At 42.6% G+C, this 27,056-nt stretch overlaps 1 protein-coding gene and 1 long non-coding RNA gene across 7 annotated transcripts in view; one reads left to right on the forward strand and one right to left on the reverse strand.

The window, feature by feature from the left end:
- Window positions 1-27,056, reverse strand: part of VWA8 (von Willebrand factor A domain containing 8) — a 342,103-nt gene that overhangs the window by 38,113 nt on the left and 276,934 nt on the right. For all 6 annotated transcript variants that reach the window (XR_003519024.2, XR_003519025.2, XM_027588721.2 and 3 more), the window contains 3 exons: window positions 12,219-12,327; window positions 8,974-9,130; window positions 1,866-1,974 (listed from right to left, as the gene is read on the reverse strand). Coding sequence is in view for 4 of the 6 variants with exons in the window: in XM_027588721.2 (XP_027444522.1) it covers window positions 1,866-1,974; window positions 8,974-9,130; window positions 12,219-12,327 (375 nt within the window). In the remaining 2 variants the exon portion in view is untranslated. The remainder of the gene's footprint in view (window positions 1-1,865; window positions 1,975-8,973; window positions 9,131-12,218; window positions 12,328-27,056) is intronic.
- LOC113919495 overlaps window positions 1-27,056 on the forward strand; it is a 64,260-nt gene that overhangs the window by 2,646 nt on the left and 34,558 nt on the right. The gene's annotated exons all lie outside the window — the stretch shown is intronic.

The following is a 27,056-nucleotide window of genomic DNA, read 5'->3' on the forward strand; positions in this document are numbered from 1 at the left end:
CATCGTGTTTGCTTCTTTTCTTTGAGTCCTTCACAGTTTTCTTTCACATCTCTCTTTGAGGGTGGAAAGCAAAACTGGACACTGTTTCTGATACTGGTCTCATCACTGTGGGCTTTAGCAGAAGTCATTCCTTAATGGTAACCCTAACTCTAACCCAGGCTTAACGGGTGTCCTACTTGAAGAAGTCACAGTAGTGCGTCTACCTTTTCTTCCTTTGGCTGATCTGGAGAACATAGTATCATTTATCTTAAAGGGCTGATGTGAGGATTAAATGTGGTGATGTTTATAAAAGTAACTAAAGCCTGGTGCCCAATGAACACCAATCAAGACATGAACTAATACCAGATGAGGATTCTCATTCCTTCAGTTAAAAATGTGTTCTCACATTCCTCTCTGGTACTGCCAATAATCTAATGGCCTATTTGTACACAGGGTAACACTCAATGTTGTCTGCATGTAATCATGGAAACCAGGGCCAGATTGTGATCTGGTCTCTGTGATTTAAAAAAAAAAAAGATTTATTATTTATTTGAGAGAGAGAGAGAAGAGAGAGGGAGAATCTCAAGCAGACACCCCGTTGAGTGTGGAGCCCGGTATGGGGCTGGATCTCAAGACCCTGAGATCATGACCTGAGCCGAAATCAAGAGCCGCATGCTCATCTGACTGAGTCACCCAGGCACCCCAAGGTCTCTGGGATTTTGATAGCCTTCTCCTTTGCCACCATCCCCTACCACACACAGGCTCTTTGCAGTCTCACTGAACAACCTGCACTTGTACATCTTGTGTCCTATGTCTGGAATGCCCTGACTCCTCAACCATCTGGAAAGTCCTCAGCATCCTTCAAGTGTGAACTCAAGCATTACATTCTCCACAAAGCCCTTCTTCGTTCATTCCATAGCATTGTGCACATACTTCTCTATAGAATCTAAGAAGTCATCTGCCTATTTGTCTTTGAGTTCCTTCTTTGAGGGCAGGGGCTGCATTTTATTTTTCTAGCCCTAATGTCTGGAGTGCATCAAGAACTTAAGAAATGAATGACCGACTAAAGCACTCGTTCTTCAGTCTTAGCATGAGCACTGCCTCTCATCACCCTTATCTCCTATGAACCACTTTGGCTCTTTTTCACCTTTTGCCTTGCCCTGGAAATCACCCAGAAGTTGCCCTCCATGCCCAGGGTAATAAGCACTGGTAAAGTGAGTGTCTTTACTGGAAAAAAGTAAAGTGAGTATCTTTACTGGAAAAAAATCCAATCGTTCCATGTTACTTTATTCACACAATTTGCCTATGGATTTTTTTTTTTTTAAGCAAATTCTCCAAATAGCAGATCTTTGTTTGGGAAATACCGAAGCATCTTAATCCACATTTTAAGGGGCAAGAGAAGTATTAACTGCTTCTGAGACAACCACAGTCTAAAACTGAAAAATGGCAGGCAAAGCAGGGGCAGGGGGAACATAGGAGGAGATGCCAGGAGACCCAGAGAATGCACAGTCTGGATGACCCAAAATGCTCCTCTGTCTCTATAGTCCATGACAGTAAAATGATTTGTAGGAAGAGAATTCTATCTGTGAATTTCTAGTTAAGGTGGGATGCTCACAGATCTTATATGAGGGGAATCAGGAAATCTAGTGTCTTCTAGGGTTGCTGGTCAAATTATTGCTTCCTGGACAGGACAGTTAGAGTCAAATATTCTTCCTTGGAGAACTCACCTGAGAAGGCCATGGAGTGATCCACAGTCTTACTCAAACATTTTGGCATTAATATTTTCTGACTGGCTTAATAGGGTTTGGATAACTTTCTCCAATAGTTCTGGGATGCATCCAGCTTTGGGCCCAGATTATTTTCTTAGTCCACTGTTGGAGGATTACCTGTAAATTATCCAGGATGACTCGGAGTGAGTGCACCTGCCGTCGAACAGCACCTGAGAACCTTTCATACGTTGCGGCATCATACTCACTCATTCGGATCTCCTTTAACCTGAAACCAGAGGGGGTAGAAAAGATAATAGCTGAAATCATGTACATGTGGTCTTTTACTTCCATTCATCTGCTGCTAGAACTGTAGCAAGGTCCTTGGTAAACTGAGGTTGCCTTGGAGGAGAAAAGGCAAGAAGTAATGTCTCTAGCTAGGAGTTTCAAAGGAAGAAAATGTCCAGCGGTGGGCTGGTACATGGTGAACAAGGAGCCTTCTAGAACAAACAAAACAAACTGAACCAACCAAACAAAAAGCCCTGATGCATAGTATTTGCTAATTTCTTTGATGTAAATACTCCCCTCGTGATCAATTCCAAGTTACTAACAGTAAGATCACTGAGCACTGACTTGGAAAGAAAGGTGCACAATTGGCCCTCATGAACCAGTGAGTCAGCTCTAGAGCAAACTGTTGCCATGTCCCAAAGACATGTCACGTTGTTGGCAGTTGGTCAGTTTATGGGGCAGGTTCCTAGAAGAGTTCCGTGGGTTGCTTTCAGAGACCAAGGACAGGTATTTGGTTGACCAAGAAAACAGCTCAGGCCCAAAGAATGTAATTTAATGTGTTGCTTTGTAGAATACAAGAGTTTTCTGAAGTTGCTGTGTGCTTTTAACAGGATAATTGTGTTTTCATATGATTGTGGCTTCGAAGTCCTTTCCTGCTAGTGCAGTGCTCCTTTCGATCATTCTTCCTCATTAGCTTCCACTGCAGCCCCACCAGTGTACTTAGAGACCCCTGAACATGGCACACCCCCACCTCTCGGAGCTCCTGCCTGGGCTGCTCCCCCTCCGGGAACTTCTTTTCTCTGCCTCTTTGCCTGTAACTCCAACTTTCTCTTCAAGAGTCAAATCATTGAGGACTACCTTGAGGAAGGCTGCACTGATCCCAGGTCTGTCTTCTTTGCTCTCATAGCACGTTGTGCTTCTCACTATCAGAGCATTTCCTCCCCCTGCTATGCCCATCGGCTGCCTGTCTTCCCAACTAGGCTCCTTTATGAGAAGGATTGAGTCCCACTGTTATGTGTACAGTGCCCAGCATGGTACCCAGCACTTAACAGGTGCTCAAAGTGGAATGAAATGAATGACCGAAATAAAAATAAGACTCAGGATTATTTAAAATGCAGCATCTTAAACCAGTCATAAGGAGAAGGTTCATTCACTGAGAGAGGCTCTCTTGGGTTTTACAGGGTTGTATCCATAATGCACTAACTTGATCAAGTGTTTCTGTAAGTTTCGATAAATGTAAAGGCGCTCATCCTCAGATAGGCACTAATGAATGTGCATCAACAGAGCCTAGCAATAATAGCACAGTCTTCTAAACTGCTGTGCATGCACACGCATGCGTGTATGGGTGCATGCGGTGTTGGGAGGTATGGATCCCAGGTCCATAGCTGAAACTCTTATCTCAAATACAGATTTATCTTCTTGGGAACAGAAACCCCAAATGCTGAATGACAGTGAATGGTCTCTATTCCTCCATGTCAGGCCAAGCGCCGGGGAGAATTCAGCCAACACAGGCTTAGAACATTGTTAGAACGTTGGAGGCTTGTTAGAATCACATAAGGTTAGGCCCACACTGCCATGGGCAGATCTGCAATTCCTGCCCTGCCACCTGCAGGGGTTGGTTAATACCAACTCAACTGTCAAGATTCCGCTTGAAGTCTTGCTTGATCCCTCCAGTAAAACTGATCATTCCCATTCATGAATCTTCTGTAGATATCTACTATGAAACCTCTGTACATTATGGCTTTTGCTAGCAATGTCTATTTCCTTCTATCACAGTGCTTTTCAAACTTTATCTTCCACAGAAGGAAACATGCTTTACACTGAGATCCAGTACACAGAACACATATGCACGTGTGTTTGTATAATTAAACCAAAAATTTAATGAAAAATACATTACTAGATATGATTTACTACATGGATATTTTCTCTTCTATTCCTCTGGGAGAAGAAATAGTCTTATTTTTCTTTGAGCCTCCAGTACCTAGCACAATGCCTGGCACATGGTAGCACTCAATAAACACTGTTAGATAACACTTTGAAAACACTGACTCTCAAAAGGTAAATAATAGCTGAATGGTGTTTCCCAAGGTGACATGCCAAGGGGCCCTTCTAAATCTAATTCACTCTCTGTTCTGAAGAACAGCTAGGGATACATGCACAGGACTTGACCTCCCAACAATACCTCGCATGTTTGGTTTTGGCAATCTCCTAAACCTCTCTATAAATTTTCATTAGATTAAGTTATGTCTCAAATACCAAGGCTGACAGAAGCTGGGCACCATGAATATTGCAGGATATGCTACTTCCTCCCTTCATACACAGGAAGCTAATATGCTCTTTTCCAAAGAAGGGGGATTAGTACTTTTCCAAAGGGAGGTTAGAAAAAAAAATGTGGATACAGCTTGTCCTTAGCAGGGGGAAAAATACACACATGCGTGTGTACACACACGCAACAAGAAAGGAATCAGGCAGTCGGTAGGTCACCTTGGGCAGACTGGTCTTTGTAGTGAGATCAGAATCAGCTCCATTTATAAGGCTACTTCTAGCACTATCATGTTGCACCCAAAAACACACCACATGCTGTTTTAATTATGAAGAAATCTGGAAATCATATTCCAGGTTGTGTCAGCTTTCAGAAAGATCACCTACAAGGTGTTCAAAGCTGATAAATTCTGAAAGATGAAGACTGACACAGGGAATGGGGAAAGAAAATAGGAAATTTTAGCCTTTGGATCAGATAAGCTTGCTGGTGCTAATACTCTCAAAGCCCACAAGACTAGCTGGAAATATGTCTTTTTGCTGCTTTAAGCCTGATCAAAACTGCAGGGTACAGCTGCTTCACATCCTAGTAATCTATGTGGACTAACTGCATTTTGTTGGCACAGTATATTTTTAAAGGGTATATTTATTGTTACGTAAGAGTCTGGGAATTTTGGTTCTCATTTTACTTTTCTTATAGGTCAGACTTAAATACTATAATTTTGGACCAGTTATAAGGAAAACAAACCTAAGCTGAGATCTACTGTGTAAGACTGATTCGTTTTACAAATGGTAGTAGGTACACCTTCTATCAGCTGACGTCCACCTCAAAAGCCCTTTTATTTATTTATTTATTTATTTAAAGATTTTATTTATTTTTAAAGATTTTATTTATTTATTTGACACACAGAGAGCGAAAGAGAGAGAGAGAGAGAGAGAGAGAGAGAGAGAGAGAAAGCACAAGCAGGGGGAACAGCAGGCAGAGGAGAAACAGGCTCCCCACTGAGCAAGGAGCCCGATACAGAGCTCGATCTCAGAACCCTGGGATCATGACCTGAGCTGAAGGCAGCCAATTAACCAACTGAGCCACCCAGGCGCCCCTTGAACGCCCTTTTAGGCATGGAAAATACCTCACCATCAATCTCATTCATGTTTTATTGGTTTAATGTTTCTGTCCTGCTTTCTGCATGTCTTATGCTTGTCTACCTCTGTTAGTCTTCCCAAATCAATCCTTTTTTTCAAAGTTTTAATTTAAATTCCAGTTAATTAATATACAGCGTAATATTAGTTTCAGGTGTATAGTATCAACCAATTCTTGATGTATAGAAAGAGGTATAGAACTGGAATCCAGATACAGATGAATGCTAACTAGAGGCTATTTTGATGATGACAAGAGCCCATCAGTAGTATTATGGCTCTTTTTTTAAAATAATGTTTTATTGTTATGTTAATCACCATACATTACATCATTAGTTTTTTTTTTTTTTAAAGATTTTATTTATTTATTTGACAGAGAGAATGAGAGAGAGAGAGAGAGCATGAGAGGAGGGAGGGTCAGAGGGAGAAGCAGACTCCCCGCTGAGCAGGGAGCCCGATGTGGGACTCGATCCCGGGACTCCAGGATCATGACCTGAGCCGAAGGCAGTCGCTTAACCAACTGAGCCACCCAGGTGCCCATTACATCATTAGTTTTTGATGTAGAGTAGTATTAGGCTCTTTAAGGCAATATGGGGGACCTCCAGGCTGATGGATGGGTCTGGCTGTCACTCTGGTTTCAGCCAGTTTTTTTTTTTTTTTAAGTTTTTATTTTAATTCCAGTTAGTTAACATACAGTGTTATATTAGTTCTGGGTATACAATATATATTGATTCAACACTTCCATACATCATCTGGTGCTCATCACAGCAAGTGCCCTCCTTAATCCCCATCACTCATTTCACCCAACCCCCCACCCAGTTTGGTTTAGCCAGTTTCTGAATTAAGTATCAGCCAGACTCTGAATAAAGCATTGGTATTCATGTGCGCATTATTCATTCCACATGTGTGTATGAGTGTTTGCCATGCACTAGGTTGAAGGGATAGGTACTGGGGTGTATTAGAGAACAAAATCCCCTGCTCTCAAGGGACTAAAAGTCAGTGGAGAAGCAATCAGCTCTTCATACAAATAATAATACAGTGGGAAAAGGTGATAAGAAGTGTGGAGAAAAGGTAGAGGACACTATAAAGCATAAATGGAGGGACTTGACCTCATTCTACATATGCTGACAGTTGCAAAATAGCTTTAAAACAGACTATTTGATGATAGTGAAGAATTATTATTACTTTTTAAATTAATTTAAATTAAATTAATTATTACTTTTTTTAAAGATACGATAAAGATATGATAGTCGAATTGTATGTTTTTTAATTTTTTAAAGGATTCTTATCTTTCAGAGATATACTCTGAAATATTTACAGTGAAAAGATAGGACATCTTGGATTAGTTTCAAAACAACCGAGGGGTGGGGACTGGGAGCGGAGCCAAATTTTTCTTCTTGAAGCTGGGAGAACAGGTCCATAGGGTTCTCTCTCTGTTTCTCCCTCCTTTTATTTATCTTTGAAAAGTTTCATAATAGGGAGCCTGGGTGGCTCAGTTAAGCATCTGCCTCTGGCTCACGTCATGATCTCAGGGTCCTGGGATCAAGCCCCGCATTGGGCTCCCTGCTCAGCGGGGAGTCTGCTTCTCCCTCTCCCTCTACTGCTCCCCCTGCTTGCTCTCTCTCGCTCTCTCTCTTATAAATAAAATCTTTAAAAAAAAGAGAAAAGTTTCATAATAAAAAGTTAAAGAGAATCTTCAGCAGTACTAAATTGGATACTCACCAAATAGGAGTATTTACTACATGAAAGTAGAAAGCACCCTCTTTACTGCGTTTTGCTATGCCCTGATTTTCTCAGGATTTCCATGTGTTTTTATTTCTTTCCCTCTATTTTCATACTCTTGCTCACTTCCTGTCTTTCAACCACCTTATGGTCTTCTCTTTTACTTGGACTAGAGTCTTCTCTGCAGTAATTAGCAGAGGTGTATGGTTCTCTTACTCCCTTCCCCATTTCTTCCCTTTCCTCTCCCACAGCCACTAAATTTAGTTGCCTTATTATCAAAAATGCTCCTTGACTTCTTTCCCCTGCAGGGTGGTGGTGAACAGAACCCGGTCTCTTACCCCTATTGTGGAAATCAGAGAAGGGGTTGCATACTCGTACCCAAGCACTTCTGAAAGGTCTTTCCACCTCCCCATGAACTATGTGTGTCAAAGCACGCTATTTGTCCACTTGTGCAAAAATTGAGACCACTCTGAGCATGGCAACACTAGGAACTCAGCAGTCGGGGAGGGGAGAATGAGGCGTATCTCCTGTTTGGGTTCTTTTCCTAAGTGGATGTTTCACTGTTTACATGGAAGGCTGAGCAGTCTTTGAATCCTAACAAGATCTTCGTATAGCATTCCTCCCACCTTTTTTGGAGAAGGTGAAACTCTCTCATTTCTAACATAGTTATCTGTCCCCTAACTTCTTTGAGAGGAGGAAGAGAGGTAAGTCACCCATCTCCATGCAAGCCAATTTGGGCACAGTGAGGATAAATACATCCAGGGCTCCTGGGAAGTCAGCAGAATGGCTGGGAGGGACACTTTTGCCTTATTTACCTGCTGGGGACACGAGGCTCCTACTGCTCACAGGCTTTCCTGAGGGTGTGGCAGGAGGGGCCTGCATTCTTGTCCCTATTGTTCTGTGCTGTTTACTTGCAGGATGTGTAAGCACAGCGTGTAATGTAATACCAGATGTTCTACGTGGGAGGAACTTCATAACTCTCTCTCTCTCTCTCACACACACACAAGCGTGCTTTTTTCTAATGGCACCCAGCCCCTTCCATTGAGCACAACAATGTAAAGCTGCCTCCCAAACCACTACGAATTCCTTCACTCCTAAAGGAGGTACTGCCGGTCCTTTGGTATTTTTGGCTTTTAGCTAAAGAACACATGTGGATGTCTAGTGAAAGCATCATGTGGATTCTTATTTTTTAGATGGTTCCAATCAAAGTGGCCCAGATGGGTTACGGATCATCTAAAAGCCACAGGCTCACTGGCCTGGATTTCAAAGCCTCCACCCACTGACAGGGATTCCACATTCAACCTCCCTCCGCACCCACCCAGCTGGTACCTTTCCTCCTGGATGGGCAAGCTGGCTCTCTCCGCCATAGACACTGTGCTCATCCTGCTCATTTAGGTTTCCCCTCCTGGAAGATCCAAACCCTGGCTGAGCTCAGGCCCCACCTCACTGACTTATCCTTGTCTACACCAGCAGGAGGCATGGCCTCCGTACCACCGGACGGCAGCACTTAAGGAGTGTGTATGAGTGTGTGAGTCTGAGTGTGCACGTGCGTGTTTACAGGTCCCGTCCCCACACCTATCTACAAGATTCCTGAGGGCAGGAAGGGAACACCGCCTAAAGTTTTCTAAATTCCCTTTGGGGCCTAGGAATGGATGTGGACGGAGTGATTTGAACTTTAATTTCTCTTAAGAGCGGTCTCTTTGGTTTTTGTTTCTAATGGGCTCAGTTCCTGTTTCTCCTCAGCCACGTGGGATCAATGCATTGAACTGACTGCACCAAGCAGAGAGAATGAGGCCTTATGTCCCCTGGGCTGTCTCTGCTGGGGAGGTGGGTGCTATGGGTCTCAGTTTGTGCTGCGCCAGGTGAATGGTGACCCACTCACCGCTGCTGAAAGGCCTTCTGGCCCATCTCTCTGGCAGCTCTCTTCACCTCCTCAGGAACCGCGTCCTTCTCAGCCTCCGACACCTGGTACACGGTATGGCCTGCGTCCAGCCGGTATGGACCGCCTTTGCCGCCCAGACCTGCGGTGTCTCTTCCTCCTGGAAGGAAACAGTGAAAATCCAGGTGGTTAAGTCTGATCCAGGCCACAAGATAAAAGTCAGATCGTGGCTTGAAAGCCGTCCCGTGAAGCATGTTAACTGTACCTAATTAGTAATCAAATATTCAAATGACCTTCTTCTGGAAACAAAGGGTACTCCCCTGTGTAGGTGCCTTTTCTCTTCTCCATCCAGCTGAAGTCTACCCATATTCCAAGCGTCAGTCCAAATCCTAGGACACCTCATCTGATAACTCTACCTCATAGGGATCACTCCTGGCCACTATTTACTACCCTTTAATGTTTATTTTTTTCTTTTCTCACCAACCATATGATGGGTGGGATTATACCTTATATATTTTTATACCTTTGTACCTATAAGAGTGGCTTGAACTCCATAGATAACTTGGTACATATTTGTTAATTAAATGAGCAACACTCCTAGTCCCTCACATGTTACCTTATTTTTCCCTAAAATAAGAGAAAGACAGTGAGGATAGAGGATATAGTCAGCTTTGGGTACTGTCAGTTTCAGAACAGTTTTTCCAATATAAACCCAAGTCTGCATGCTTACAAGTGTGCATTGTGTAATATTGCATAAACTGTTTATGTTGTAAATATAAATTAAATGCCTGGAAGACCAGGTGAGGAGGACCTTGGCTAGCTAGAGAAAGCTTGCCTTATCTCAATACATTGAAATTATTTTAAAATACTGTGTTGACCCCCAAAATACATATATTGCCTAGATTTGGCCCCTAGGCTACCAGTTTATTACCTCTGCTTTATAATGATTAATATACTAGCAATCAGTTTCTTTCGTTCATGCACACATAACTTGGACACTTAGAAGAGAACTCAACACTGGAGGGAAAGTATCGTATCATATTGTGTCGTATACTAGTGTTATATAGCAGAGCATCTTACAGTTAAACTGGACTGCTTGAGTTTGCATCCTGCTCCCATACACTATCTGTGTGTCCTTGAAGGAAGTTCCTGAACTTCTCTGTGTCTCAGTCTCCTCAGCTGTAAAATGGAGATACTAATATGATTTACTTCTTGGCATTGTCATGAGGCCACGATGCTTAGAACAGTATCTGGTGCAAAATAAGAACTACTATGATTATTTAGACAACTTCCGGTCACAGAATGAGAATGAGGTCATTTCTAAGTTGCATAAAGTGGACATTTTTAAAGCTTTTAGGCTTTGGTTAAATGATGTTACATTTATCTTTTCTCCCTTGGAGCCTTAATTGGTGTAATAAACTAAAAGTAAAACTCAGTATGCACTGCTACCCTTACCAAGGTCCAGGCAGGTCACTTCCTTTTGGGAAATACCGCGAGAACAGCCTATTAACGATCATATGTTTCCCTTCGATTTGAGCACATCTGATTTCACTCTTATTTAGAAATTGGGGGTGGAAAATTCCTTCTTAGACGTGTGTGATTCCTGGCTCTCACTCAGGGACAGCCTGGAGGCAGAGAGGACCAGGAACTGGACAATGACAATGAGCTCCAGAGGCAGAAAAGCTGTTTCTGTGACCCGATTCCCTTCCTATAGGAAGTTCTTCTTAGGCATGGGTGGGTCACGGATTTGCGTGGAACACTTCCTGGGCGCTGAGGTGACATCAGTCTTGGTGAAGAGAAAGTACCCACAGCTGTTCAGAGGTTGGTATGAGCGATGCTCAGCATGAGTCACAGGAACCCTCGGGAAAGTTGCACCAGGGTGAAGAGGGCATGAGCAGGGAGCTCTTCACGACCTCTGCTTCTGAGAGCCTTTAATTTATACTGCTTAAATGAAAATGCTGGTCAGAGGTTCTAGACTTCAGGGCATAATCTTGAAGCTAATCCTGGACACCCTAAATCAGCTCCGAAGATATGGGAGAACACGTAAGGGAGGTGCTCTGATGATGAAAGAGGGATCAAGTGACTTGGGTCAGACTAAGTTCCACATAGAGAATTCTGAGAACGACAGACAGAAAAAGAATTTGAAGCAAAAAAGATTCGACAGATAGAAAAATAAAGGCCGAGGGAAACAAAAACAGGGTCTTCAGTCTGGACAGAGGTGAGCTAGTAGATTCAAACGGAATAAAAAGCGAGAATCTCCGCTCCAGAGTAGTCCACTGCTGGGAAAAACCTACATCTGGCCAACTTGTTCCACAATGCATTCCATATGGATTAAATCTTGCTGGCTTGACACTAATTTCAAGATCAAAGGACATTTCTAAAAATATGCTTTCTTTAAAGTTGATGCTTGATGAATAAACAGAATAGGCAAGAAGTCTCCAGGCCTATTTGATAGCACATTGTCTCAGCATAGAAAGCCATTTCCTCTCGAGGCTGTCAAGGCCAAGAGGCACACAGCATCCTCGGGGAAGGTGAAGTACGGAGCTTGTGCCAGAGTGGCTCACGGCCAAGATACGATCAGACAGTGCCCACATAGTCTGGCCCTATTCCTGCAGCCCAGCAGATATGTCTGCCCCAGCGGCCGCAGGAAAGAGGAAGACAGCAGTCATGGGAACAATGCTCCTGTCAGGCAGCCAAGAGGAAGGAATGGACTAGAGTCATCGGTTCAAACGGCAGCCCACTCTCTTATCTCAAAACCCTGCATCCTCAACATACTCACTTCTGAGATGGGGAAGGCAAGACCCATTTATTTTCCAAGTCAGCTGGTCAAGAAAGAATTTACTATAGATTGCTGGCGTGATCCCAATTTAAAAGAAGGGCTTAACTTTTTTAACGAACACATTCTTCAGACCCGGTCCCATGCTCAGCACTTTACAATCACAAGTTCATGTAATCCATACCACAACCTTGTCAGGCAGCTAATATTTTCCCCTTTTCCTGATGTGGCAATGCTGGGAGTGTCAGAACCGTCTTTGGTCCCAGGGTGGCAGAGTTCTGGGACTCCAAATGCCAGAGTTTTTCCGTCTTGATGTCATGCCGGGACATAGGGCAAAAGTACGGAACAGCTGACTAACGGGGGAGGCAGAGAAGGCAAGTGGTCCCTGAGCCTTCTCAGGGGGGGTGTGCAGTTTCCGCGGGCTCGGGAAGTCTCGGGGTGCCTGTCCCAGGAGAATGCCCGTGCTACCAACCTGTTCCGCCAGCCCACGTATTGCCGCCCACATGGGGCATGTTGTCTGGGTCCTCCTTCCCGTGTTTGGGGGAGCTCACGTCTTCACCACTGTCTCTGTTGACTGTAATCTACAAATGAAGAATTGAGACATTATCACTCTCTCATGACCAACACCAGAAACTGCAGGACAGAAAGAAGAATTCTTTTCTCCTAAATCCTTAAGGTATCTTATAACCTCAGGCCACAGGACACAATAGATGCTGTTAGTGTCTGGCAAAGAATTTTATCAGAGTTAATATCCATTTGGTTGGGAAGGAGACATTTAATTTTTTAAAAAATTCCTTAAAAAGAAAAGAAACTGGACTGAGTTACAGTTTCAGAATTTTCCTGGTGTAGAACCTGCCTCAAGCGTTTACACAAGGAACACCACCTACCAGATGCAGGGAGAGTGGATCTCACCAGAGACCGACACTCTCTAAACAGTTTAAAAGGATCACTGCCCAGCTGTTCTAGCTGAGTAACAGCAGATATACACCTACGTATTTAATTTTCGAAGAAATCCCAGTCTTCTGAGAAATATTTTGTATAAAATATATGGAAAAGAAAAATAGAAAATGTTTCTATGTATGCTTCAGTTACAAAGTTATATACACAGACACGAAAGACTGCTTATTTATTTTCCAGATGCTCTCTGATTTTATTATGGTATTTTGTAGCTTTCCTAATTCAGCTTTATTTTAAAACTGGAGTTACCATTCCTGCAATGGCAAACAGAATAAGCTGCATTTTAGCCCTCCTCTGTGAAAGCCTGTGGCTTACTGGTCCCTAATTTCATTCAGCACAGATTCACCAAAATGACTGGTAATCACCCAAAAATTCCAATCCTACTAAGTTAGTTCAGTAGATATCATTCCACAATAAAAAGAACTCAAAGCAGTCCCACTTCATGAATCCTATGAGCCGGCTGTCAAATGTATGATTTTCAGGGCAGACCAGATCAAATATTCATTTATTTGTCCAGTAAGACTTATAGACGATGTACTGGCAGGACATGCGAAGTACCATGGGGCCTACGAAAGCCATGGAGGATTGGTCACTGCTCTCTTAACTGCTGAGGGTAGAGTAGGGCGCTTGCAGATAGACCAGAAGCTGGATCAGTTTTTTAAAGCTGACCCACTCCTTGTTAGCGCCTGGACTTTCATTCTGGATGTTGGATTAATGAAGGTAGGCAAGTAATTTGGAGTCTTTGCAAATAAAATGGCTACTAAGAATGAATTCAACATAACTTCCCTTGTCTATGTCCAGACTAGTTAATTTCAAATGTTGCAACATCATAAAGAGATTTCTGCCAATAGCCTTGGCAACATTAACATAGTTTTGGCCACAATTTTAGCATACTTTAAGAAAATTTAGCAACCAGGACATGACAATTGATATGAATTCCACACACATAATCATGCTCTAAAAATGGGTCAAAATAAATATTTTCTCCTTTTTAAAATTAAGCTATGCAGAATAGCTAGAAACATTTAGAGAACAAATAAACGTTTAAGAAAACTTTCCCAGAACTTGTCACCACTTTCTAACTTTTCCAGAGGTAATATAAGAGATAAGCAGTAAATTAAAATATGTATATTGGCTGTAAGAAATCTAGACCAGCACTAACCAATAAAACTTTCTGTGCTGATGGAAATGTTTACTTCTGTGGTGTCTAATATGGTAGCTATTTGTCCAGTGTGGCTACTGAGTACTTGAGGACCTGAATTTTAAATTTTACTTAATTAAAATTAAAATTTAAATAACCACACGTGGGTAGTGGTTATTTCACTGGACAGCCCAGCACAAGGACAAGCTTGCCTCAGCCCAGCAGATACTGTTTAGAGCTCTCTGCAGCATCTTATAGATGTTCTCCATGAGAAATGAGAAAAACAAGGAACAATTAAGAACTGGCATAGGGTTTTATTCTGTTGCTAATTTAAGAAATTTATATAAAAGTTATTAACTACAGTCTGTTTTTTTTTAAACAAATATAATGGAACTTACATATGGAGATACATTTACTATAATAAGAATATAAGCTTTTTAGGGGCGCCTGGGTGGCTCAGTCATTAAGCGTCTGCCTTCAGCTCAGGTTGTGATCCCGGGGTCCTGGGATCGGGCCCTGCATCGGGCTCCCTGCTCAGCGGGAAGCCTGCTTCTCCCTCTTCCACTCCCTCTGCTTGTGTTCCCTCTCTCACTATCTCTCTGTCAATTAAATAAAAGCTTTAAAATATATATATAAGCTTTTTAAAAGATGCATTTATTACAACAATACTGTCACTGCTCAAAACACTTCTGGACTGCTTCTGGAAGGATGTACAGAGTCCGTGACAGATTCTTTAATATGTTTAATGGTGGCAACTATGTGTTAAAACAAAATTTGATTTTTAATAAACAGCCAAAGGATAGAGTTGATTTCTGGTGTAAACTATTAACTTGTTATGTACTCTTTAGCAAGTCAATTAAGTTTTCTATTTTTTTTTTCATTTTTTTAATTGTACAATTAACTTTTCTAGCCCTCAACTTTCTCATCAGGAACTAAGGGGGGTTGAACTAAATGATTTCTACTATTCCACCTAGTTTTGGGATGCTCTGATTCCAAATCTGGTAAATAGGGTGATTAAGCTGGGGTTTTAGTCAAAACCAGGTACACTTATATAATAATAAGACTAGTCTGCTTATAGGAGCTGTGACTCTTCTTTAGGCCAATTCTAAAAGATGAAGTTCCAAAAATGGTCTGAGCAATGACAGCATTATTGGAATAACTGTTCTGAGCATCATTCTTCATCTTAGGGTGCGCGTGGGCGTGTGTGTGTGTGTGTGTGTGTGTGTGTGTGTGTGTGTATTCAGGTACGTTGTTTAAAAATAAATAAAAGAACTTCAGAAGAGAAATAGAAAGCAAATTCTTATGTGTCTAGTCAGTTTATTTTAATCGAAAATTAGTTATCTTCTTTAGACATTTCCTACAATCCAGATATTCTGGTACAAGAGAAGAGCCTTTTAAGAACAAATACTAAAAATGATGGCGTAAGACAAAAGAAAAAGCCCCTCAAATTGCCCCTCTCAGTGACTTCTGAAATCATGCTCTTGGAGTTGCAAAGACAGCTATGATGGGCCAAGAGGGAGGCAGAAAATTGGCTATGAAACTTCTGGGCAGAAAGGAACTGGCATGTTCTCTGCCGCCTGTGTCTTCCCAGGCCATCTGCTGGGAAATGGCACTGCTCACATTGCCAACAACAAGGCAGGCATACACCAGTCCCAAATGGGAGTCTAGAGGTGTTTCAAAATTGACAAATTCTTGACAAAAACAATCACCAGCCCAAACCTGATTTATTCCAGAGAAATATATACCACAAAATTGCAGGCCACTTACTTTAAAAAAAAAAAAAGGCATTTTGAGAAGTTTATCTAATTTTGTGTCATTTGATGAATGCCATTATACTCACAGGAATATATTTCTCTAGCGCATCTGCCAAAGGGTTTTCGAAGGCATTTTAGGGCATCTCCTACATGAACTGACAATGATTCATAAAAAGTACAAGGCAGGAAGTCTAAGACAGTGCAAGCCAGGACAAAAACTGAAACAGATACTAGGGCAGGCCTATCATTTGAGGAAGCTTGTTTCCTGGGGACAGACAGACATGAGCCACTGGTCATTCTGAAAGTTGATAAACCGCTGAATACTTTGAAGTATGTGTTGAGGATTTGGAATGCATTTTCTATGAGGGCTGGTTTCACCTAAAAGAACTTAAGTAAATCATTCCATTTGCTGAAATGGACACTACTATATTCATTTAAATGGATCAAAATTTTCCCTAAGCCACAAATATCATGGACCCTTACAAAAATTGTTTAAGATTTATTTATTTATTTTAGGGAGGCAGGAGTAGAGGGAAAGAGAGTCTTAAGCAGACTCTGGGCTGTGTGAAGCCTGATAAGGGGCTCGATCCCACAACCCTGAGATCACCACCTAGGCTGAAACCAAGAGCTGGACACATAACCGACAGTGCCACTCCAGATCCTCACAACTTTTGGTGCAAACTGATGCATGTGCTGAGACTTTTGATGTGTTTCTGACGGCTGACACAATCTACTTCCTTTTAGGTAAGTGTGCCGTAATCCTAAAAACCGTAGTCCCAGAAATCCTCTTACATATGAATTAAAATGGAAAAAACATGGAACTTGTAAAATATAACTCATAAAAATGTTCTGGAGTAAAGCAACCCAAAGTCAGAGCAGGGAAGGGACATGACTCACTAAAACCTTGTAATTCTGGGCAAGGCTCATGTATTTTAGGCTCTTCCTCAAGTTCAGGATTTTTAAAAGCCATCAGTAAAATGATATAAATAGCCAGAATATAATCCTGGAAGAAAAGTTAGCTCTTGGAGGTATGACTGGACAAGAGAGCTGATTCTCATTTTCCAGCTGGAGACTAGGTGTGGTGCAGCAGATATTTCTAGTTGCCTACCCATCATCCATGCCCTCCTCCCCCCTCTTCTTCTTTTTAAAGATTTTATTTATTTGACAGAGGGAGACACAGTGAGAGAGAGAGCACAAGCAGGGGGAGCAGCAGAGGGAGAGGGAGAAGCAGGCTCCCCACTGAGCAGAGAGCCCGATGCGGGGCTCGATCCCAGGACCCTGCGATCATGACCTGAGCCGAAGGCAGACATTTCACTGACTGAGCCACCCACGCGCCCCTGCCTCTTTCTTCTTTTTAAACAGAAGTCAGATGAATCATTGTTGACCGGAATTAAGCACAGCAATCCGTTGCCCTCTGCCAGTGACTGATATAGGGAAAGGGGTGTGAGCTGAGATGGAACAGAAGGTCCATGAGGAGGTTTCTGGGAAACGTCTTCCTCCCGGGTAAGAGAAGAGCTCGCTTGCTGCTCTGGATGCACGGCCCTGCTCTCCCCTGCAACACATGCGCACCCGCTGCCTTGGGAAACACGGGGCTGTGATGCACAGAGCAGCAACCTACATCTGATAACCACGTGGCAACGAGACGAAGGTGGTGGAGGGAAGGATGGAGGAGCTTTTGTCCCCGATGGCACTGTGGAGCTGCTGAACCAGCCCTGGAGTCACTTAACTCTGATCTTCCACATGAGCAAATAATAAATGTCCGTATAGTTTAAGTTACTTACTGTCAGTTGGGTTTTCTGCTACTTGGAGCCATTTGCATGCAAATTAACAAATTCATGTGTTGAAGGATAAATGACAGGTAGCAGGGCAGAAGCTATTGTCTTGACCTTTTGGAGGATGTCCTATTTCTAACAAGAAGACATTCTTTAAATTTTTTGACATCAAAATTGTCATAATAATACCAGCACAGAAATCCTATTTATTATGGTTGCCTACAATTTTCTTGATTGATTAGCAGCCAAATGAATGAATTTATCCATTCTCTTATTCAAACATTTCTGTGCATGGTTATGGTACATCTGCTACTCACTGGGACACAGAGACACATGGAACAGGATCTTTGCTTCTAGAAGGATACTGTATAAAGGGGAACAAAGTCACAGTGCAGTGTGATAGAGGCCATAATAAGGTACTGAGCATACCTGCCTAAAACATATTACTCTCTGAGGTTACTCTTACTCACAGATTAGAAATTTCTTTCATAGACACAATGGAAGGCACATTATGTGTCTTGGATTTCTTTCAAAGACACAATGGAAGGCACATATGTCCCTAGGGATGATGGTCTTTCATATGAAGACAGCTGGTTAAAAAAAAAAAGAAAAAGCTTTCACCCAGTTTTCATAAATAACATGTAGCTTCTATAATGAAATGCGTGACAAAAATACCTTTGTCCTTAGGTACCTTCTATGTGTTCCAATTTCAATTTCTGGAAAACCATCAAGTATGCAACTCATCTTCAGGTCTTCCCTGGCTGATGGCAACATCTGCTTTCAAATACTCAGTGGCCTCCTGCCCTCTTTAATCCCTCTTCATTTTTACAAAGCAGGGAAGGATCTGATTTTTGATCACTAATATTAAAAATGTACACTGTAGCTGATATTCATTCATGCTAAATCATCAACCCCAAAGGGCATTCACATTGTGTCTTTAAACACTAAGGGAGAAATCAGGTCTTTCCTTTGTTTGAAAGTCTAGGAATAACCAAGCAGGCAGAGGTGGCAGCAGGAGTGGATGGGGTAGGGGATGGGGGGAGGGTGCCAGGTCTGTTCCCTGGTCCTGGAAAGAAATGCCTGTTGGGGCGATTGTCATATTACACGTAAGAAGCAGGTGGTCTATGGTGTGTCTTGTAGCAGCTCTTGCTGTGATGGAGTGGATGCACTCTTCTGGCATCAAAAAGGGTTCCTGTCCTTTCTCGTGGGCTTCTTCACGTCAACCAGCAGCCCCTCTCTCCTGATTTGGGCTGGACTCCTTTGCCCACCTCACCAAACACAACCAAACTCTGTCTCACCCTCTTCTTTTCTGCTTCAATACTCCTAGAAACGTATGTGTATGTTGCTTCCTGGCACAAGTGATGTGCTCGGTAAGTATTTTTAAACATTTGAAATGGTAATCTAAAACACCTCCCTTCCTCTATCTGATAACGCTGTTCTGGAACACATACCTATATACATCCTCTGTTATTTCTCTGAGTTTACAGTTTCTGACAAAGAACTTTCTCACTGAAATGACCCTCTTCATACATAAGTCTACTATTATGCAACAAAAATACCCTGCTTGATTAAAATGAAGGACACTGAAGATTTCACCGACTTGGGCTAAAAAGGGGGGGCAAAGTATCAGTTTATTATTTTACTTTGCATTTTGTTGTCTGATAGCAGTAGTTGGCACAGTGGTTTATACACATACCCTTAAACATCAGAGATGCTTAATAAATAGGTTAAATGAATGTGTGGGAGACTGCTCGCAACAGAATCAGAGTTTAATCCTCTGTGTACAAACTTCTCCACAACAAGCGGTCAGCTGGGTGTCTGCTAAGACTCTTCCTTGGCTCTTTCCCATCAGCCCCTAATGGGCAACCAGCACAGCGGGGCCCAGTCACTGGGCAGCAGAGAGCCGGCTCCTAACAGGGGCAGGGAACATGTGGCCCTCTTGGCTCTGGGTGCTCTGGGTGTTCTTCCATCCTGACTCTGCTCCTCCCTCTGCTTGACTCTGGTCCCTGTGAGGCCTTGGCTCTGTTTCTGGCTGCACCTTTCAACTGGGCCTGGGAGGACTCCCTCCTGTGGCCTCTGAGTCTGTGGCCAGTGGCCTCCTTGCTCTCCGACCCAGCTAGAGCTCTTTGAATGGCTGTCCAAAATCAAATCACAAGGCTGCAGAATCCGTCCAGAACAACCTCTTACTTTCCCTAGAGTATTTATTCCTCTCTTTCTTCTACTTTGATTCAAACAGAAACAAAAGGCGAAGGAGACTTTTGGAAAACGTGGAACTATGGAAGAGAGAGGATGGGCTCAAGAGGTCGTTTCATGGGATAAGAGGCTGTAATTACAAACAAATCTTTAAGGGAAACCAAATGTTATCATCGTGTGTAGATGAGTGTCAGAAACACATGTTAAAAAAACACAAATAATTGGCATGGCGACAGTTGACCGGCACGGAAACACTCCCCTCCTGCTGCCACTTGCGAGCACATTCTACGGCGTTCCCCGAGAAACAGCTGTTAATTAAATTCAGACTGCGGAGGGGGCGCAAACCAGCAGGCCTTGATATATTCTACCCTTTCTATTTTTGCCTCTTTTATTTTCAGGAGCCCTCAAAAGGTTCACATTCAACAACACTAGAGTCAGTTGAAGCCTGGCCATCCGGCTTCCATAGTCAAGGAAAAGGTCAGCAATGCATGATAACCTCAACTATAGCAAAGCGTGTGCAGACGCTTCGGTTGTGGTCTATATGAGGTGGCCCTGCCGAGAGACAGCTACTGCCATGTACTTTGATCATTATTGCCACTAAACGGTCTCTTGTGACATTTCCTGGCCAGGTGATTTCAGTCGGGGACTGAACTTTTGTGTTCTAAGACACAAAACCTATTCGGCAATTTTTAAAGCTGTTGTGCTTTCCGTGTCAAAAGAATTCTCTGAGGTGTTGTGTAGCTAAGGAAAAGGAAGGATGGGTAGAAAAGCCATCCACACCACAAGAGTTGGCAGAAGCAACAGAGGCTTTTAATATGACCCAGGTCCTAACAGTTCTCGGAAGCAATGATCGCAAACCCACGCAAATGCACTTAACATAGGAATTCTCTGAAAATAGGAACGCTAAGCGCATCAGTGCTGAACAGGTCCTTACGGCATACTTCCTGGGGAGTATCACACACTGGCAACCGGTTCCCCATTTTCTGTGTTTTCGCTGACGTCCCATTCTGCCGCCGGCTATCCTTTCTTCCAGTTATCCTTCATACAATGGTTGGTTCATCATCTCAGGCTATAACCATGTTTATGACGTATTGCCCACTGATGTTTAACCTGCGCTTCCTTAACCATTTCCCCAGGCACATGGAGTTCTTGTAGAATCTGTGTGGTAACATCCAGCAGCACGGTCTTCCTAAACAGGACCAACGTTCTCACACACTTTGACAGCCACTGTGGGTCAAAAGTAGTAACCAGAGAATGCAGAGTAATGGCATAAAGAGAGTCCAGAGAGAAATAAACTAGATGCGCTGCACACACACACACACATACCTTAGGATAGAGCGGTATGGGTGTGTTGCTCATTAGCTGAGCACTTACGGTTTGGTGCTCCCAGGCTCACGGTGTGAGGGAGTGCTCCAGGTTGCTGCACTGGCTCAAATGGGCTGAGAGTGTATGCGGGCAAAATATGCATGTTAAGTGACCGTGATGTACACTTTTATTATAGTACCTTTATATATGTGTATACACATAGACACACATGTTTAAAAGAAAACATTTCTCTAAGTGATAAATAGCATTGCAGTGAATCCGTGAACCTCTATAGGGGATATGTTGGAATATGTGGCCAGATAGGCACACTGGTGTGGATTCTATGCTGCGAACATCCAGAAGGCAGGGCTAGGTCATAGCATCTTCGTGTCATCTTTGGCACCTGGCACAGCCTCTATGGTCATTTCAAAGCTGCAGGATGGCTCCACAAGATATTCTTGTGGTATACCTGCCACAAGGATATCTAAAAACCTGATAATCGCTCTCCTGGGACTTAAGGAGGCAGGTTGCAAAGCAGGAACTTTGGGGCAGGAGAAAAGAATACTACTGGGTCTTGCTTTTTGTGAAACATTCTTCTAACTTTACTTGTGCCTACTATGTGAACAATGGATTAAGACCACGAAACACCAATAGGTAAAACTTTCTAATGAAATTTGGGCAGAGTTATATGACGCAAATTATGTGATGTATCATGGATACTGAGCTACATAGTAATTTGATACAAATAAATGATTCCTAATAATGGCTATAATTAATTAGGGGCTTATATAATCAAACACAAGTGAGTTTGTCATCTTCTTCTTTGTGTTAGTTTTCCAGTTTTTTTCAACGGTTTCCATTTACACCCCGAAACTCATACTCCCCCAAAGACAAAAGGATGCCATCCCAGCAAGTTCCCTCTGTGCTTGCCTCCCAAGGTTCCCTCTCTCCCTGCACCTTGCTCTGTGGCCTGGATCTGAGGATTCTCCCAACAGCTCCAATTCTTGTGAAGCCTGGAGGTCAAGGACAGGAGGCAGCACGGACTCGGGGCATGAAGTTGTGTATGTTTCTAGGAGTGCTGTGACAGGGTCATGGGCAATAAAGGGGATCGCCCAAGAGGGAGAGGAGAGAACACACTCCAAAGAGACTCTAACCCAGGGCCTCGGGGCTGAACTGGGGTGAGTTGGGCGGCAGCCAGTCCTTCCTCTGTGCCCTCCCGGGGCTCGTACTGTCTTCTATTCATGACACTAATTCTTCATGACACTTAGGAATGTTTTCTTGTCGGTCTCCTTCATCATTGTATTCCTGGTCCCCATGTAGCGTGGCATTCTATGTGAGGTTATGCGAGGTCACTTAACAGAACCCTGGCTTTAAGAAGTGTATTTAGGCCCTGCTTTTGACTTACTTTAACAGGGTTTAATGTCATTTTTAGGGGATGAGTCAGTTTAATGTAGAGGCGTGTGTAAGAGAGATGTGATACGAGGGAAGGTGCCTGCAAGGAGGTGAGTGGTGTCTGAGGGGATGGGGGTACACCGCTGAGGGAGCGTGGGCTCAGAGCTGGACTGGGATTTCGGCCCCGTGGGGCTCCAAACTCACTATGTGACACTCAGCAAGTCATTTTAACCTTTTGGGCCTTAGTCTTCTTGTCTTCAAAATGAAAAACCAGATGAAATTCTTTCTAGCTTTACGTTCTTTACTTGAACCCTTATCTACATTTATCTCGGTTCTAGTTTATGAGAAATATAAGCTGTCACCAGGGATCAATTTGACTAAAACCAGAGTTAAGTGTAAAGAATATTTTGATAGAGTCACATAAACACTTGGCTTTTCTTCAGATGGGTTCACTAAGATTTTTTAAATTAAAAAAAAAAGTTTTTTTGAGAGGCAGCTTGATGTCATGGAAAAACCATTTTACTGGGAATTAGAAGGCTGGCTTTTGACCCTGGTTCTGGCACTAAATGGCAAAATGGTTTTGGCTAAAGTTACTTATTTTCTCTTAGCTTTCTTCACCCAGAAAATGAGGAGGTGACTGGCAGAAATGTAATTCAAGTACATTACGTGGTTCTTCTGGTTGATAACATTTTACAGAGTATAATATGGAACCTGAATGCTGGTCTAACAAGAATTCCAGCACAGATTTGTGGCTGGGGCGGGGGTGGGGGGGTGGAAGGAGTGTGTATCACACACCAGGGATAGGGAGGTACAGACTGTGCCTCATGGAGTAGGGATGGGAAAGTATAAGGGTGCCACACTTGAACTCCAATGGTTGAAGGGAAGAGATAATACTTAAAATGGAAAATCAAGAAGAAACAGAAACATGTAATTGAGAGATAATGGGGGCCAAAAAAATAAATCAGCAAAAGGAGTTGAAAGTGTTTGTCTCTGAACTATTTTTCGTAACAAGTCTTTTGAAATTTTTTTAAAAAGATTTATTTATTTGAGAGACAGAGAGCGAATGAGTGAGAAAGGGATGGGGGGGGGGGCAGAGGGAGAGGGAGAGACAGTCCCAGGCAGACTCTGTGTTGAGTGTGGAGCCAGACACAGGGCTTGATCTCATGACCCTAAGATCACCACCTAAGCCAAACCAAGAGTCGGGCGCTTAATTGACTGCACCACCGTGGTGCCCCACAAGTCTTTTGAATTTAATTTTAAAACCATATATAATTTAGATGCACCTTCAATTGCCTTCCTTTCATCCTTTCCTGTCAGACTGCCTCCCTGCCTGTAGTAGTTTTCGGCAAGCACAGACCATCCGCGGGCCCTCTGCTAAATGCTAAGGATACAAAGACTCCCGACTCAGTCCCGTACCCTGGGGAGTTTTCATCGGCGTGTAGGAGGAGGTGGGTCTGTTCTTATTAATCAGTGCAGAGAGTGGGTGGAGTGCCATGCCAGGGGTAAGCACAGTGTGTCAGGGAATATACTGAAAGGGCTCCTGGGGCTAGGGGTCAGGGCAACTATCGGGGAAAGTTTCCTGGAAGAGGTAATGCCCACGAAGAATCTTGAGGGAAGCGTAAGAGTTGCTCAGTACAGGAGGCTGGAGGCTGGAGATTTCAGGCAGAAAGAACAGCAGTTGGGATACTGAATTGAAAAGAAGGGGCTTAAGTGATAGTTGGCATGGGGAGCCCTTTGTCTGTGCTCACATAGCTCTTGCTACAGCACCCAGGAAAATCTACCCGCATAATACATATTCACTGCGGCTTGTGATAAACACCTCATCCTAGAGCCCACCCATGCTGCCAAATCTAAGTAGAATAAACTAATCACTGGCCCATCTGGAAGAGCTACATTCTGGTAGCTTCCACTTTATTTCTTTGGAAGCACGGGACTAGAATATTGTCTGAGAATACGGGGGAGAGAGTAACTTGAAGTTTGAGGAAAGTAGAGGCTGTATGAAAGTCACTCTGGAGATAGGCTGAAAAGACTTCTTTTTTTTTTTTATCTCAAAAGAATTTTAAAATTTCCAAACATGTTCCTTTAAATGGAAGTTTTGTGGAGTATAACCATCTGTTTGGAGATTAAGTATTAGATATGTTGGTTGGAAAAAAGATAAGGAGGCTGGATTAGAGAAATCTACAGCTTTAGTGTGGACAAACTGCAAGCATCTGGCCAGGAAGAGAGCCACCCTGCAAACGCTACCTTCTAGAGGCTGTTCCTGAATTGCCCCAACAAAGGGTGCTGTTATCCCTCTGGGCTCCCATAGTACTCCTCCTCCACACTGTCCTCTGTGCCCTAACAGTCTGACACCCATGTATGCCTGTCCACCTGCCAACCTCTTTGGGGACCATATGGGCAAAAGGCCACAGCCCATAGCTTAACTGTGCAGTGTGTCTTTCAATACATGTTTGCAACCTTTGAAATGGTTATGTGATCAAGAGGAAATGTTATCTGAGTTCTACAAACTGGCCTGATGTTGAGGCAGACTCTCATGGCAGAACGTGAGGTATCTCTGTAAGAACAAAGGATTTCCAGAAAGAGCAACATAACAAATGGGAGGGCCACGGCTTGGAAGCAACACGCTCTTTACGTGGGTCATGTCGCCGCTCTATTTTACAATTTCAAGAGTCCGAGGTAGTCTAGCAAAGAAAATTCAAGGAAATGAAACAACTCCCTCCCCCGCTGCTATTCTTCTAAGATACAAAAGACAGATAATTATCTAAATTGTTTCTCAATATGAACAAAATGGAGACATGACCTTTGAGTCTGTGACAAAGTCTATTCACGTCAGTGTTTTTAGCAGAAGCAAAGCCATGTCCAGGCTTAGAGAATGCGCACAGGAGCCAACTTTTGCTCTCCCTCATGTTACACAGACCATAAATAAATAGGCACAGTTTAACAGGCGGCCAGACCCACATGGCTCATACTCACCCTTGGGGAGTGATAAAATTCTCCCGCTGGTAGACTTACATAAACTAAGATGCAGTGAATTTTTTAAGGATACTCCCTTTGCTCAATAAACCTGAATGTTTTAAACTTGAAAGATGGCTTGACTACGAGGGAAAAATAAATCAATCTGGCAAGAAAAAGCAATCATTCAAAGTGTTGGTAGATTAAATGAAACATAGAAGAGATCAAATTCAGTGATTTAAAAATCATATGCTCGCTAGCTAAAATCTCCATTTCTAGTTTTCTGCCTATTTTAAAGCACACTAGAGGAGCTTTAGCTAGTGATCTGGCTACTTCATGCTAAAACTGGACCTTCTGTCTTGTTTATATTCAAAACAGAAGGTAGAGTGAATTTCAGGGTCTGACGCTTCTTACAGATTTATCTATTGGTTGGTGGCAGTTATTATCAGATAATAAGTTAGTTAATATAGTTGATCATTCTGATGATGATGACAATCTTGGATTTTTGGGAAAGTGACATTTCTAATTTACTGAAGCAAAGTATCCAAATAGTTAATTGCTTTATTCTGTTTAAAAAGAAAAAGACATAAGTTGACTATAATGGAACTAAAATAAAAAACTTGATAACAAAACAAGACAAAAACATGAGAAAAACCACAAAAACAAAAAGGACAAGATGAACAAGAACAGGCTGGAGGAAGCAGTAGGGGAATGGGTCTGAGAAGTCCTCCTATCCAGTCCCGATCTCTGATAACCACTGGGTTTATCAGCAACTTGCGAATACTGAATAGCCCGTACATGCTCTGTTCTCAAGAACCCTCATTCTTTCCTCCGAGTTATAGGTGCATATTTTAAAAGACTTTCAAACACCAGCTTGACTGAAGACAAAGGATAAGAAGGCATAGCAGGGGAGTTACGTTGTTTGTGGACAAGATAAGGATAAAAGGTGGGGGGCACTTTCTGGGGGAAAGTACACACCAGAGTGTACAAGTAGAGTAAGAATTGCAGTCCTTTCAGAAAAAAGGTAATCTTAAATATTTGTAAAACAAAACCAATTCAAACTAAAATATTAATTCTATGATGAACAATTAGGTTTCAAAGCATTTAGAAATTACAGGTTTTTGAGAGAATTACAATGCCAGTCAAAGTCAGGTAGATTACTTCACTTTGAAATCTCTTTAGAAATTTAATGTTTGGGGGACTTGGTTAGGGTCATGCATGGAAGGTCAAGTTTGTCTGGAATTCTGAATCCCTTTATGTGCACTGGCTCAGCTTTTGTGAAATGAGTTATTATAACATCTGTTTACTGGCAAGGGGCCAGTAATGCTGTGGTGCTGATTCTTCGTTTTAAGATGGCTGTTACGCTCTCTACTAAAAGAAAGCGATTTCCATCAATCTTGGGAGATTCTGACCATGGGAATGATGTCTCCCCTGGCAACTCCAGGATCTTAGGTAGTATTCATACTGTGTGGTGTTCTAGAACGCATTATAGGTTTATAATGCCAAGAAGACTTTTATTTAAAAACTCCATAAGCGGGAGGAGTGGGCAAAATCTTTTCTTGGTATGCAAATATGTTTTATATGATCATATGTTCTGGATTTATATTTCCAAAATACCAGAGGAATCCTACAAAACTGCATTCTAAATAAAATAAAACAAATGGAAATAGGATGCCTAATAACCAGTTTATCATATGTCCTGCTGTGCTGGGACAGTCCCCAATTAACGCCTGTTGTCCCAGGGTAATTATTAATGGCACCATTTCAGTCTCGTAAGTGGAATTATACAATCATCCTATAATAACTGAGCATTGTACATGTAACCGAGCCCCGTGGAGGAGTTT

The sequence above is a fragment of the Zalophus californianus genome, chromosome 3 (genome assembly GCF_009762305.2).
Source record: "Zalophus californianus isolate mZalCal1 chromosome 3, mZalCal1.pri.v2, whole genome shotgun sequence".
Taxonomy (NCBI): Eukaryota; Metazoa; Chordata; class Mammalia; order Carnivora; family Otariidae; genus Zalophus; species Zalophus californianus.